At 42.7% G+C, this 14868-nt stretch overlaps 1 protein-coding gene across 1 annotated transcript in view; it reads left to right on the top strand.

Moving 5' to 3' along the window:
- The window catches only part of BUD31 (BUD31 homolog), a 33193-nt gene that overhangs the window by 6119 nt on the left and 12206 nt on the right, over nucleotides 1-14868 (top strand). The window contains exons 2-3 of the mRNA XM_040357070.1: nucleotides 12241-12346; nucleotides 13600-13722. Of these exons, the coding sequence (XP_040213004.1) occupies nucleotides 12253-12346; nucleotides 13600-13722 (217 nt within the window). The 5' untranslated portion in view covers nucleotides 12241-12252. The remainder of the gene's footprint in view (nucleotides 1-12240; nucleotides 12347-13599; nucleotides 13723-14868) is intronic.

Here is a 14868-nt window from a genome sequence, read left to right as displayed (position 1 = left end):
CAATCTGGGATTCTACAGACATCCACTGGGAGTTGTGATAGTTCCCCATCTACATGCCGACGGACTGATGTTTACGTCTCCTCATCTGGATTCAGCAGTGGTATCGTTGTACACATTTTTTACCAGTATCATACTTGGCTACATGTTTTTATGACTTCTTTTGCTACTGTTTGGTATTGCTCGCACCATTTTTACAGTTAATGTAGCTACATCGATTTTATCTCCAGTGCAATATTTATTTTGTTACCTACTTGATGACTATAAAAGTTTTAATGCTATTCCCATCGAGCTCTGCCTTTGTGTGTTTTTCATATCCTGCTATCCATTTTTCCAGTGTTCGGTAGCTGCACTGGGAATCAGCCTGCAAGGAAATCATCTAAAAGTAGTTGGATCTGTATGTGCGTTTATAATTAATCGAAATTAGTCGATTAATCGATAAAAAAAAAAACGATTAATCGAACACAAATTTTGATCAGTAACAGCCCTAATTTTTGTATATCTTTTTTGGGGGATATTTATTATAGCAAAAAGTAAAAAATATTGCTTTTTTTTCAAAATTGTTGCTCTATTTTTGTTTATAGTACAAAAACTAAAAACCGCAGAGGTAAACAAATACCGCCAAAAGAAAGCTCTATTTGTGGGAAAAAAAGGACGCCAATTTTGTTTGGGAGCCACATCGCACGACCGCGCAATTGTCAGTTAAAGCGACACAGTGCTGAATCGCAAAAACTGGCCAGGCCCTTTACCTGCATAAAGGTCCGGGTCTTAAGTGGTTAAGCACACGTGCCACTCAAAACACCTCAAACCACTCATTGCAGCATCGCCATAAGCTTGCCGAATGGTATTAAACGTCTCTGTGGCAGATTTGCCCAGTTTCACGCAGAATTTCACATTTGCTGTTTGTTCTAATGTGCTGTCCATGATGAATTAACAGACGTAGTAACTCATGTGGTCAGACTAGCACCAGTTGCACAGCTCCCGATGTACACAGGGTGATGTCTTTTGGCACACTGACTTATGAATGTCAGTGCTCCCTGTGACCGTGCATACAGCCTTGTGCTGCCAGCTTGTTTCCGTGTTAAACTAGTCTCCAAACGTTTTGCTACCACCTTGTACATATTGCAGAGCTGTTTTATCTGTTGTTTCTATGTAGGTTTTATTTTCTTCCAGGTTGTTGTATAGCCAGTTGAAGTGTTCTTTCAGGAACCATTTGGCCTGTTTTTTTTTTTCTGTAGCGAAACGCATGTGCATTAAACACAGGGGAAAGGCCAGGAAATGGTTGTCTGCAACGGCCCCCACGTATACAGAGTGGATTACATCTGTAAATGACTCTCTTGTCAGGGAACAACTCGCGTATAAGCATCGGGGTAGTCCGGGGAAGTTTGAGAATATTTGGGATCCCTGGTTGGATACTCCAGGTTTGGCACCATTGCGGCTGGTGCAAAATAGAATCCTTGGAGACAGAGCTACAGCAGCTACTAGGTTGTTCTAGATGGGTATATCGAATAAGGATTTAATGGGCTGGTGAGAAGGGGGGGGGGGCACCATTGTTTTCGTGCAGCTTCTTGGAAGAGGTAAGCCATATGGTAACGGGTTCCTGTGGAGTTAGGTCTCTTTTTTTTCGTTATATGCAATAGTTGAAAACATATTAAGAGTACACCTAATTTGCATAAGATTTGGGTGAATCGACATAACACTGCCTGTGTAGACCACTGTATAACTGCTTCTGGAAATAGTGGAGGAAACAAATGCAGGGCTGAAGAGTATAACTGTGCTGTATTGCTCTTTTTTATGTGCCCGATGATATGTGAAATTTTGTTTTGTAGTATATTTTGTAACGCATCCTAAAAAAAGAAACAAATTGTTTGTGTATGTTTGATATGCCTGTCTTCAATAAAAAAAAAAAAAGTATCTGATTTAAAAAAAAAAACCACAGGGGAAATGAACATGGAAAGTATAAAGTTTGTCAATTTCTCCCGTGTTTGTCCTGAGATTGGCACAACCACCGTGAGGAAATGCTCTTTCTTTTTTTTTTTTTTACTCCAGCTTCCTGTCACTTAAAAATAGTTTCTAAATTTCAAAATCATTTAGGTAAAGAGGGCAGGCTAGAAATTGAAATGCAATGTGGAAATAAGTATGATTTTACATTTTGACCCTTTATACTGTTTAAAGCGGAGCTCCACCTAAACAGGGAAGCTCTGCTTGATTTCACTGCGCCCAACCCCCCCCCCCCCCTCCCCTCCACTTCGGTGTAAGATTGGAGCAGCAATCTCTGAACATTTCCAGCCCCTCCTACGACATCCAAAAGATGCTTGATTTTATTAAGGTCTGGAGAATTTCGAGGCAAAGTCAACACCTCAAACTCGTTTTTTTGTGCGCCTAAAACCATTCTTGAACAAATTTTGCAGCGTGGCAGTATGCATTATCCTGCTGAAGGAGCCAACTGCCATCAGGGAGTATTGTTTCCATTCCATACTGTTTTGGGAGTACCTGGTCAGCAACAATAATTAGGTTGATGAGATGCATGCCAAGTAACATCCACATGAATGGCAGGATCCAAGGTTTCCCAGCAGAACATTGCTCAAAGCATCACACTGCCTCCACCGGCTTGCATTTTTCCTCCATAGTGCATCCTGGTGCCATTTTGTCTTCATTGCACCCACTGTCACATTTTGAAAATGGTGCAGCAGTGCAGAGCTCTGCCCACACAGCCACGTACAATTTTTCACAGATTCCTGTGAATTTGGCACTTTGCAGATGCACTTGTGGGTTGCGAGCGTACTGATTAGCCAACTCGTAGTCCATTCACTCCCTCCAGCTTGCAATCTGACAGCTCCTACAGAGGTACAGGATAAATGCTGAAGGAAGACTGCAGGAGCTTGAAACTGCACCTGCAATCTGGGGTGTGTAATAGGGGGCGCTGTGAACTTAATTTGTATAAAATGTTGTGCTTATGAAAATAAAGTGCATAGTGCTCAAGAAATGATGACTAGTTAATAATCCAGTGCTGAAATAACAGTGATTTAAAATATTTCATCCAAAACAAATATTTCATCAAAGATCAAAAGTCCATAACATTTTTTTTGTGATGCAACTTCAATCTTTACACCATCACCAATGGCAAAAACTTCACGAGAAAAACACCCGGTGGATGTGAGTGGAATCAATCACCAGGCCATCGTGACCTCTTTAACTAAATAGAAGGTCAGGCTTTTTTTTTTTTTTTTTTAATGTGGGTCCAGTCTGTGGTCTTGCTGGTATATCAGAGGACATGTGGCTGGAATCTGCTAATACTCCACTGCAGTAACAATCAGAAAAAATTAAAAGACAGGACCATAGCGTAATACAGTTTAATTAAAAATAATCGTTTTTAAAAAACAAGTAGTCGTTCACATTGTTAGGTGCCTTTCCTCGGCACTGGAGGTATAAAGCATCCGTCACCAGGTAAATGGAGCCGTCCCGCTCGCGCTGTATTGATCGGCGTGCGTTCAACCGCCGTGGTAAGATAGAAGTGGCCAGAAGTAACGTGACCGGGATGCGCCTCGACGTACGTTTCCTCTTCACAACGTCAACGACATCATCAAACGCCGATCAATACAATGCGAGTGGGACGGCTGTTCTTTCCTTTTAACTGGTGACAGATGCTTTATACCACCAGTGCAAGCGCACACATAGCTGATGCATAGGGGGAGATTTACTGGTGCGGTGCAGCTGTGCATTATAACCTTCTAGGTTTTATTGTCCATTAAACAGGCTGAAGTTAGAAGCTGATTCGTTACTATGCACAGCTGCATCAGATTCTGTGCACCAGTTTTCGTAAATCTCCCCTATATTGTCTTCTGTGTGCACACACATGTATCCGAGTATTGCATTGTAACAATTGCCAGCTTCCCAGGCTCTAAAGTAGTGGTGCAACGGTTCACAGTTGATCCGTGATCCAAACGGGTCACCCCCTTCGGATCGGCACACACTGTGATTGTGGATTGCCGCGGCTCTGGAGCTAGGCCGAAGCCGCGGCCTTTCCTAATGTTATGGCAGACCTACCTGAGGGGAGGGGGGGTGTGTCTTGCCTGAGGGGGGGTGGTGTGTCTTGCCTGAGGGGAGGGGATGTCGGTCGGTACTACCTAGGGGGGGGGGGTGTCTGCACTGATGCGGGTGTCTGCACCGAGGGGGTTCTTTACTGAGGGGGGACTATAGTTGGTGGGGGGGGGTGACACCATTTTTTTTTCTGCCCTGGGTGACACCAACCCTAGTGAAGCCACTGCAGTGGGGGATATGTGGATTTTACATTGGGGGGGGTGTGGATATTACAGTGGGGGGGAACTTTTTTTTTTTTTTTTTTGCCGATCCGAAAATGATCCGATCTGTGACTCCTGATCCGAACCGTGAGTTTTTTGATCCGTTGCACCCCTACTGTAAAGAATAGGAGGATTTAGTTCCACTTTAATCACCAGACAGATTTTTTTTGTTTGCCATGGTGACCAGGTTTTTGTACGTTTCTGTGCTTGGTGTTGTAGATCATACCACAATATTTTCTAGACTTAAGACTTTCCAGAAAATAACATATGCAGTCCCCTCAGAAGCCTGGTTAGAAACCACCAAGTCCTGTGCTGTTGCTAAGATGTGGAAACTATTGATTTTACACCTGAACTGCTGGGAGTGAGCAATCCACTGGTTTTTACATGCTAGCAACAAGTCGGGACATAGGGGTTGCTATTGAGTTTTTAGACGGGCTTCTGAGTGGACCAAGATGGCCTACAGGTGAAACGGTAGGTCCAATGCACATGTGTTTATGAAGATAAGCAGCATTTTTTTCTGCCAGGGTTGGGAAGAAAAAAATACCTCTAATGTTGCCAGGTTAATGAGTGTAGTGCGTTTGAGCATAAATGCATTATAGTATTAATTATTCTATCCATTAAAATATGTTTACACAAATAATTTCTGCTCGTAACGAGCCATTGACGTTTTTTAATTCAAATTTTTTTTTTGCCTGTAAATGTTCCTTTTCAAATATTATAAAAAAAATGGTGAACATCAGTATAAGCCGTGTGTTTTAAGTTCCATGTACATGAGGCCTAAAGTAATATTCATTTTATAAAAATGCAAAGATTTTTAATATCCACTGGTCTCTCTTAAATAGGCTATTTTCTGTAAAAGGTGAACTTGGCATTTAGATGTGTTCTGCGTTTTAAATCTTTTTATTCATTTTAAATACAATACAAAATACCTTTTACGAAAGAGAATATAAATCCAAAAAGTAAACAATACTACCGTCAAAAAAGGGCAGATAGTTAACCTTCATCAGTCACCAATACCCCTTTTTGGTCCTTTATTATTCTGTCTAAAAGGCCTCAGTCAACTGCATATATATATCAGTGTGTAGGCATAGAAGTACATGGCGTAGGCATAGAAGGGAGTCTTGAGGGCCAGTGGTTGCATGGTTAAAGCAGAGTTCCAGCCTTTTTATGTTTATTAAAAGTCAGCAGCTACAAAAAGTATAGTTGCTGACTTTTAATAAACAGACACTTACCTGCTCCACGGGCCAGCGGTGCAGCCGCCCAGAGTGTCGCTCCTCAAACGCCTGGGGGGCTTCGATCTCAGGTAAGTCGATCATAATGAGCTGGTTATGTTATGACTCGCATTTTTTTTTTTTTTTTTTTTTTTTTTTTTTTAATTATTGAGGGTTTACTTCCTCTTTAAGATTAACATTAGGAACAGGTAAGATGGTTTATAGAATTATAGGTGGGAGGGGGATCTGCAAAGGGCAGAAAAGAGAGGGGAAATATGTCAACGATAGGTAGGCATAGTCAGGAAAAGGGTATAGGGGGGTGGGTGGGTCTTGGGCCCTCTTCTGACCATCACCACTTTTAAAGTGGTCAAAGGGAAGCAGTTAGGAAATTGGTAAGCGGTTGTGAAATTCCTAAAATACGTTGGAAGACAGTCCACGTGGCCCAGATCTGGGTGTAGTATTTAAAGCACCAGCAGAAGTTCCATGTAATCCGATTCAGTGGTATTGGTAGGTGGATTGAGTGAATGCCAAACCGTGCAGGCTGCTGTAAGGAAGTGACGAAGGGGCTCAGGAGCAAAGAAAGTAAGACCATTTTGGACTGGTTGGGTACAATAATCCTAGTGATCTTGGTGTGGAGATTTAAGTCCCAAAATTTCTTAATGGGAGCAAAGGGCGTGAAGAGTGACGGCTGACCTCTCCATCAAAGGTCAGGGACCAAGGGTTTTGATGGAGTTGAGTATGTTAGGGCATCAATGTCATCTAGTAGGGTTCTTGAAATTTTAGTTTCTTAGGTCTTACTTGCCAAGGACATTTTGTGTTCGGATAAAGGCCTTGTCCCAGTCCTCTGTATGGAAAGATTACCAAGTTTGCTAGACCGTTAGGCCCCTTTTCACACGGACGGATAGAATGGTGCTTTTAGCTGTGGATTTTACCTGCGTGGGTTCCCCCTCCAGGAGCATAGCAGGCCCTTGGGTCTACTATGGATTTTAAGGGGAACCCCCGTACGCCGAAAAAGCGGCATGGGGGTCCCCCCAAAATCCATACCAGACCCGTATCCGAGCACGCAGCCCAGCCGGTCGGGAAAGGGGGTGGGGACGGGCGAGCGCCCCCCCCCCTCCTTACCCATGCGAGGATGCATGCCCTCAACATGGGGAGGTAGGTGCTTTGGGGCAGGGGGGCGCCCTGTTGATGAGGACAGGGCCTCTTCCCGACAACCAGCTTATCGGAATCTGGGTGCCCACTTTAATAAGGGGGGCCCCCCCACCCTAGGTGAATGAGTATGGGGTTTTATTAGTCATCTCCGGGGGGGCGTTCTGCCGGGGCCCCCGCTTTCTTCCTTTAAGCTCTTTTACAAGTGAGGGCCCCGGGCTTCTTCGGGGGGGGGGGGGGGTCCCTCTCTTCATTCATTCACTCCTCCCCTGTTCACAGAACATGTTAGACTTTGTGCAAACAATGCAAGGACTTTTGTCACTAGAGGAAGAAAAGGGTGGACCCCCATCAGTACTTTTTTTTTTTTTTTTTTTTTTTTTTTTTACCAGTGGATTGAATAACAACAAAACTTTCACAGATCCACACAAGCGATGTGGATGCAGTGATCTTTCCCACTGCACAATAGTAGGTTCTAACAGCTTGGACTCTCCCAGTCTGTTGAACAAACAGCAGTACACACCAGTCAACCTGCAAGTATTCAGTATGGGTATACTCCGCTTTAGACCCGAAGCCCATGCAGTGCTGGAGCTAGTCTCTCTGACTCTACTAGTCGCTGTTATTTTTTTAGTTTTGCCCCCCCCCCCTTCTTTCTCGTTATAAGTAAGGGTGATGTTTACTAGCCCTGACAAATTATTAGTAACTCCAGAAAATGCAAACCTCTTTTTGATATGAACCTTTTTTACATTTGCAATCATATTGACAATTCTTCAGCATTACTGTACATGTGATATTAAAGCGGAAGTCCACACAAAAATGGAACCTCCGCTTTTCGGAGCCCCCTCTCCGGTGTCATATTTGGCACCTTTCAGGGGGGGTGCAGATACCTGTGTATACAGGTATTTGCACCCACTTCTGGGCATAGACCCCTGCGGTGGTCACACCACTTTGTGTCGTCGCCCCCCCACGCTGTCTTCCCCGGAAACGCACAGGTCCCAGAAGACAGCAGGGACCAGTGAGGACACGCAACGCGACTCGTGCATGCGAATTAGGGAACCCGGAAGTGAAGCCGCAACGCTTCACTTCCTGATTCCCTCACTGATGATGGTGACGGGGGCAGCCGAGAGCCAATCGATCGGCTTTGGCTGCCGACATCGCGGGCACCCTGGACAGGTAAGTGTCCATTTATTAAAAGTCGACAGCTGCAGTATTTGTAGCTGCTGGCTTTTAATATTTTTAGGCAGTCCTCCGCTTTAAGGCAGGGGGGTAACCACAATGAGTTGCACATATTGTTTTCCTATTATGTACTATTCCCAGCTTCTATCAATTTTGACCCACTTTCCATTCACTATTGTTCATGTGTACACTTTCGTTGTGTAAGCCTTCTTTGTTTTTCTTATTTCTGGATGTGTGCAAACCTCTCCTCCTTCCTTCTTTTTTTTTTTTTTTTTTTTTTTTTTATATATATCCTTCCAATTTACTTCTATTCACTGCGGTTTCTTTTCTTTATTATACTAACCTCTTTGATCAAGTTTCCACCATCTTTTTTTCAGACCGCTTTTATCAGTCTTTACATATTTTTCCTTTTCTCTTTCCTGGATATTTTATTTACCATACTGCTTTTATTCATAAGGTGATCTATACTCGCTCGCTCTTTCTTTTGAACATTTTGACTTGGCCTCATTCCATTTTATCTATTGCTTCTTACACTTGTGCATTTGTCCTTTTTTGTAAAGTTTAATAACAAAATACCAAGCCAAGCCTATTGTTCATAATCTGCTATATTTGCCATATTTCTTTTTCATTATTTACATTTTCTGTTTGCATAAACCTCTAAATGTCTTCTGCTATGTAATGAACATTGTTTTCAGAGCCTGCATGATTTGGACCCCTGCCTGCCTAATCATTATCATTCTAGGTCATGGTGTTCCAGCCAAACTCCTCACAAAAATATATACAGATTTATCTTTTTCAAAACTCTCCATGATTGTGACAAGCACAGTGCTGACAGTTTAGAGCCCATTACTTGGGGTAGTAAGCATTTTGTTTTTTCCTTTTAGGTGATGTGGTCCCATACATTTTATGTACACAGTCACTTTCTTTCCCCACTATGTTCCTATGTGAAGCTCTTCAACTGATTCATCATTTTGTCAACATTATTTACATTCAGCTGCAGCGTTCCAACAGCACACATACAGTCAGTCCCCGGGTTATGAATCAATAGGGACTGTAGGTTTGTTCTCAAGTGAAAATTGTGTGCAGGTTGCAACAGTTCCTTTTCTAAGTGTGACGTCGGCCTGTGCAGGGATGTGGGATGTTCTGGACGCTTCTGGGCATGCAGTCATGTTTTCTGGGGCTTTTCTGGCCATGCAGTACTGCAGTGTGGGATGTGTTCAGTGCTGCAAGATAGCAGCTCGGAGGTATCCAAGACCAGCGTGAAGCACAAGCGGCCGGCATTGAGGTCCGTTCGTAACGCAGGTGTTCGTAACTTGAGGACTGCCTGTACTCTAAAGCTGGACATGCATGGATTGGAACTCAACCAGTTTAGCAGGGATGAATTTCAATCCATGTGTGGACACTGCAGTTGAACAGAACCAATCAACTTCTTTTCAATGCCGTGTAGGATAAAAGCTGCAGGCAAAAGGCTGCGGCACTGATCTATGTATTCTTCGTTCTGTCAGAATGCAATAGCACAGCAGGGAGGATTCCGCCCACCACCTAAAATGTGTGAAGGGAAGAATCGGTTGAGTTGTTGTTTTTTTTTTTTGTCAGCTGGCTGACTGAATGGAAAAACAACCCTGTGTTGTCAGTTTGAAGCTCATACACATATATTGTACGTCACAAAAAGGGGTTGACAGAACACCCCACAGGCCTCATTCCCCTTAAATGCTGGCTCTTTTGCTTACAGTAAGAAATCCCCTGCTGATAGCAAGGATGTTAGGATGTCGGCGGGTGCCAGCCTCTAACAGTCGAGGCTAAAACAGACCATTGTCCATTTAGGTCAGATTCTGTTATTTAACCGGTTCCCGACCGGCTCACGCAGATAAACTGCGGCAGAATGGCTCTCCTGGGTGAAATTGTGTGTGTGTGTATGTATGTATGTATGTATGTATATGTATATGTACAGCTTTGCCCAGGAAAGTCACCAGAGTGCCTGATGGGCGCGGCCGGTGGGTGCGATTGCTGCTGGCCATGTGCGATCGCGTGCATGAGCGCCAACACACAAATCCCTGTGCTGTCAGAGGAGAGAACACAGATCGTGTGTTTCTAAAAGTAGAAACTGCGATCTGTCATCTCTCCTAGTCACTCCCCTCCAAACACACACTTAACCCCTTGATCGCCCACTAGTGTTAACCCCTGCCCTGCCAGTGACATTTATACAGTAATCGGTGCATATTTATAGCACTGATCGCTCTATAAATGACAATGGTCCCAAAAATGTGTCAAGTGTCCGATCTGTCCATCGTGATACCGCATAAATTTGCAGATCACCTTTATTACTAGTAAAAAAAATGAATAATAGATGAAAACATTTGGTTGGGTACAGCATTGCTGTGCTCTGGTCAGGAAGGGGGAAACATCTTACGGGGCTGAAGTAGTTAAACGGAACCCAAATAGACATGTTCTGTTTAAAAAAAATAAACAGACCTGAATGGACAAGGATATTAACAGATGATTGTTTACCTATATGAATGCATTGCTGTATGTTTTTTTCATCCCTCAACAGACAAATGAAAAACGGAACACCCGTGTGAAAGGCATCTAACTGCATTTCTGTTATTAAGAAAAGTAACGGAATTACTGCAGATTTTCCGTATTTGTCATTTATGTTCTATTGTCAGTATGTATCTTCACTGCAGGTATAAAATGGCAGAACTGAGCTATACGTAGTGAGACACCTTTTAATATGCTCGAGGTATTGCTGGGTACTAAAGTTAGCAGATTGGGTTAACCAGTAGATTATTTGGATGCCTGCTTTTGTCATTTTGATTCAATTTGGAGAAATCATTGTAGTTAATGGTCGTTTAGTCTTTACCTCTTGGGTACATGTACATGAGTACAAGACATGCCTATATCTGGGAACATATAAAACACGCACAAGAGGACGCAACTCCTTGTGCATTACCACTAGGGTTGTCCCGATACCACTTTTTTAGGACCGAGTACAAGTACCGATACTTTTTTTCATGTAGTCGCCGATACCGAATACCGATACTTTTTTTAAATGTCATGTGACAGTTTTCAAACCACAATACAGACTAAGGATATTTTCTTTAGAATTATGAAGAACTCTAACTCAAGACATTATAAAAGAATAAAAATGAGTAAAAATGAATAAAAATGTTTTATTTGCTTGTCACGCAGTAGTAAAAAACTCAAAGAATTTTCATAGAACATGTTGATAAATACAAAAAAAGTATTCTATTTAGGTATCGGGAGCATTTGCGCGAGTACGAGTACTCCCGCAAATACTCGGTATCGGTCCCGATACCGATACTAGTATCGGTATCTGGACAACCCTAATTACCACCATTTTTGTATTTATTTTTAACAGATAAAGGTTTATTAAATTACTCGCACATCAATTACAAGATCACATAAGAGTTTGCACAATCCAGATCCATCACATAAGGGTCAAAAGTAGGTTTACGCAATAACTCATAATAACATTCACAGAAAAGCATCGAGAAGGAATAACGGGGGTACCTAATCACACAATGCCTTCTCCAAAGACTAATGGCCGGTACACACTAATCGGGTGACCATTTTCATCAGCGGCATGATCATGCAATTTTCTGATGTGTACACAAGTTTCGACAACCGATTCGAATTAAAATTTCCAAAGGGACAAACGCCCATGTTTTTCTTGTATGGGGACAGAACAAACTATTTTCATTTACTGTATAAAATTTTTGTGCAAGAAATGGCAGATACAAAAGACTGTACATAAACAACAAATGACAAAAAAAAAAAAAGCTTTTGTCATACGTGAATTTTCGTACATTGATCTATCCTTGGTTCCCCACTTGCTGTGAAACATTGAGGAAAACCGGCCGATCATTCATCCGATTTTTCTCATAGTGTTGGGCTTTAGAGTTCACCCAACCACCTTAGAAAGAAGCATACCACCATGCAATTTATTGAATCCCAAAATACAAATGGACACGAATAAGTTATTTAAAACTGCAGGCATGCATTAAACAAACTTCAGCCTTGGGCGATGAGTCCCACCTTAAGACCACCTGGTAGGAAAGCGAACACATTTTGGGAGTTGATCTGAGTAGATCTGCTCCTGAAGAAGCATGCGCACCCAAGTACCTTTTTTGGAGCTCCTTGGTTTGAGCACTGGAATGTTGTGGTGGTTGAGCATCTGGGAACATATACAATACTTTGAATATCTCCTTAGTACATGTTGTGCCTTCTAAATTTCACTGCCTCCAATTTTACTAGATTGGTATTGTCTAGAGCACGTTTTTCAGAATTTCACCCCATTTTAGTATTTCCTATACTTTCATGTTGAGAATATAGTGTTTCATTTACAATGTGTTCAAAAGTAAATTAAACAGAAGTCTAATGTTGCACAGGTAGTTGGACCAATGCCGAAAGTAAAGCGAAGCAGGAAGCCTCCTCCAGATGGATGGGAGCTGATAGAACCTACATTGGATGAACTTGATCAGAAAATGAGAGAAGGTAAGGAGGCATACCTCTGTGTAGTTATTACATTCCCCAAAGTAAGGAGGAGCAAAGGCATCCCTCACGCTGTATAAAACTATAGCCTAGCCCACAGTATGTTTATTCATTCATAGTTACATAGTAGGTGAAGTTGAAAAAAGACACAAGTCCGTCAAGTCCGACCTATGTGTGTGATTATATGTCAGAATTACCTTGTATATCCCTGTATGTTGTGGTCGTTCAGGTGCTTATCTAATAGTTTCTTTCCTGAGACCACCGCCTGTGGAAGGGAATTCCACACCCTTTGCAGCTCTTACAGTAAAGAACCCTCTACGCAATTTAAGGTTACACCTCTTTTTTTTCTAATTTTAATGAGTGGCCACCTGTCTTGTTAAACTCCCTTCTGCCTAAAAGTTTTATCCCTATTGTGGGGTCACCAGTATGGTATTTGTAAATTGAAATCATATCCCCCCTTCTCAAGCATCTCTTCATCAGAGAGAATAAGTTCAGTGCTTGCAGCCTTTCCTCATAACTAATATCCTTCAGACCCTTTTATTAGCTTTGTTGCCCCTCTTTGTACTCACTCCATTTTCGGTACATCCTTCCTGAGGACTGGTGCCCAGAACTGGACCATATACTCTAGGTGCGGCCTCCCCAGAGTCTTGTAGAGCTCGAGAATTATCGTTTTATCTCCTGGAGTTAATACCCTTTTTAATGCATGCCAATATTCAATTTTTTTTGTTAGCAGCAGCTTGGCATTGCTTGACTAAAACTAGCGGGAGCCATTCGCTCCAGCTCTGTTAAAACCTGTGAGTGGAGGGTGGGGTCGATCTGGGCTGTGTGTCTGACTAGACGCAAACAATGTGGCTTTGGATTGGACGCATAGACAGGTGCCCCTATTGGAAGCAGCTTATCACAGGGGCACTCGGGGGGGGGGGGGGGGGGGGGGGGGGGGGGGGGGGGGGGGGATGAGCCAGGAGTGCTAGCATAGGACTCAAAAACAAAAGAGGTGGAAGAGATAGAGGCCACTCCTGTGCAAAACCATTACACAGAGCAGGTAAGGTGTGTGTTTATAAAAAAAAAAAATAATTTGTGTCAATTTAGTTATTCATTTTAGTGATGGTTAATTTCAAGGTGTGCCAGAGTTAAGAGGAATACTAAATCAGTAATATTTTTTTTCCCTTGCATTCTACTAGAATTCGCAGTACTATTCTTTTTATGGGTGAACAGTTTTAAGTATATTTGACAAAATTGCATTTTTTGTTCTCCAGCTGAAACCGAGCCTCATGAAGGGAAGAGGAAAGTGGAATCTCTGTGGCCAATATTCCGTATTCATCATCAAAAAACTCGTTATATATTTGACCTCTTTTACAAGAGAAAAGCTATAAGCAGAGGTAAAAGGTTCTTCTTTTTAATTTTTTTAAGGTATCTTCTTGATGAATACCGTATTTTCCGGCGTATAAGACGACTGGGCGTATAAGACGACCCCCTAATTTTCCAGGAAAAATTTTGATTTTGGGATATACTCACTGTATAAGACTACCCCCTTCTTACTAGTCTTTCTGGAAGCTGAGGGGCAGCCAGAACCGCTGACAGAAACAGGGTTTTTCAAATCTCACTGTGCCATTACATTCCTCACTGTGCCATTACATTACATGCCCAGACTGTGCCACTGTGCCATTACATGACCCCACATTGCCACTGTGCCATTACATGACCCCACATTGCCACTGTGCCATTACATGCCCCCACATTGCCACTGTGCCATTACATGCCCCCACATTGCCACTGTGCCATTACATGCCCCCACATTGCCATCACTTGCCCCCACTGTGCCTGAACTTGTTGCCCCCCCCAGTGCAATAACACTCACTTTTTTTCCCCAGCGCTGACAGTCTAACATGCTGCGATCGCGAGCGTGTATTGATTTCAAAGCCGCGCCTTCACTGCAGAGTGTTCTGTGATAGGAGGAACAAAAATCTTCCCAGCAGCGCCTCTGTTATGTTTTCCGCCTATCACGGACGTCTTCTCATCTCGTCCGAGGATGAGAAGGCATCTGTGATAGGAGGAACAAAGAACAGAGGTGCTGCTGGGAAGATTTTTGTTCCTCCTATCACAGAACACTCTGCAGTGAAGGCGCGGCTTTGAAATCAATACACGCTCGCGATCGCAGCATGTTAGACTGTCAGCGGTGGGGAAAAAAAGTGAGTACTGAGACTGTACCCGGCGTATAAGACGACCCCCGACTTTGGATGCATTTTTTTGCATCCAGAAAGTCGTCTTATACGCCGGAAAATACAGTAATAAAGTTTAGCATTGTTTATATTTGGGAAAATCAACACTGGATTTGAGTTTGGAAGTGTAAATCAATCATTATGATTAACCTTTTTAGAGATACCACAGAACTACCTGTAAGTTGTAAGAATCAAGTGAGTGTTTCAGCCCACTGGTGTCCAGCAAGTAAATCAATTATTGCTTTTAGCAGAATAGAATTTTAAAGTAGTATTAAAGTCTTTTAGTTTAGCGCCTTGAGCACAATA

Source organism: Rana temporaria, chromosome 6 (genome assembly GCF_905171775.1).
Source record: "Rana temporaria chromosome 6, aRanTem1.1, whole genome shotgun sequence".
NCBI lineage: Eukaryota > Metazoa > Chordata > Amphibia > Anura > Ranidae > Rana > Rana temporaria.
Note: the sequence above shows the minus strand (reverse complement) of the source record. Positions and strands in the feature narration are given on the sequence as shown.